The 476-nt window shown below is 48.7% G+C and overlaps 1 protein-coding gene across 1 annotated transcript in view; it reads right to left on the reverse strand.

Moving 5' to 3' along the window:
- Window positions 1–476, reverse strand: part of HNRNPA2B1 (heterogeneous nuclear ribonucleoprotein A2/B1) — an 11,165-nt gene extending 10,689 nt beyond the window's left edge. Inside the window, exon 1 of the mRNA XM_010011635.1 lies at window positions 153–476. Coding sequence (XP_010009937.1) covers window positions 153–164 — 12 coding nt within the window. The 5' untranslated portion in view covers window positions 165–476. The remainder of the gene's footprint in view (window positions 1–152) is intronic.

The raw sequence follows: 476 nt of genomic DNA on the forward strand, positions 1-476 counted from the left end.
CGCGGCGCACGGACCGGCAGCGACAGCCCAACTTGCCCTGATAAGGGCTTATCCCGCTAACACTCAGGCCTAGAAAAATTCACTCCGAACGCATAACCAAGCGTGCCACCCTTCTTAAAAGCAAACTCTGGATTTCTCCCCTTTTTACGTACCACATTCTTCATGGTTTACGTATTCCTGCTTGAGAGTACCGTACAACCGGTCAGTAATGGCTGCCCTAACTGTTACGTAATTTGAAATTCAGCTCCACGTAGTGCTAGCGCCCTCCTTCTCCAACCGAGGCTCGCTTCCCGAGGTTTGAGTTTAAAAAAATAAAAAAAGCCTGAATCTGGAGCTTAAATATCTCCAGAGGGGCAGCAGTTCTGTGTAACGCCCCTACGTGTTTTTATCACGTAATAAAAACTCATCAACTCCGCTAGTAATGGCTGTCTCCGAAATGAGCCGAAGGAGCCGTCGTCGTCGAGCTTATCCGTTTC

The sequence above is a fragment of the Nestor notabilis genome, unplaced genomic scaffold (assembly GCF_000696875.1).
Source record: "Nestor notabilis isolate BGI_N333 unplaced genomic scaffold, ASM69687v1 scaffold14763, whole genome shotgun sequence".
NCBI lineage: Eukaryota > Metazoa > Chordata > Aves > Psittaciformes > Psittacidae > Nestor > Nestor notabilis.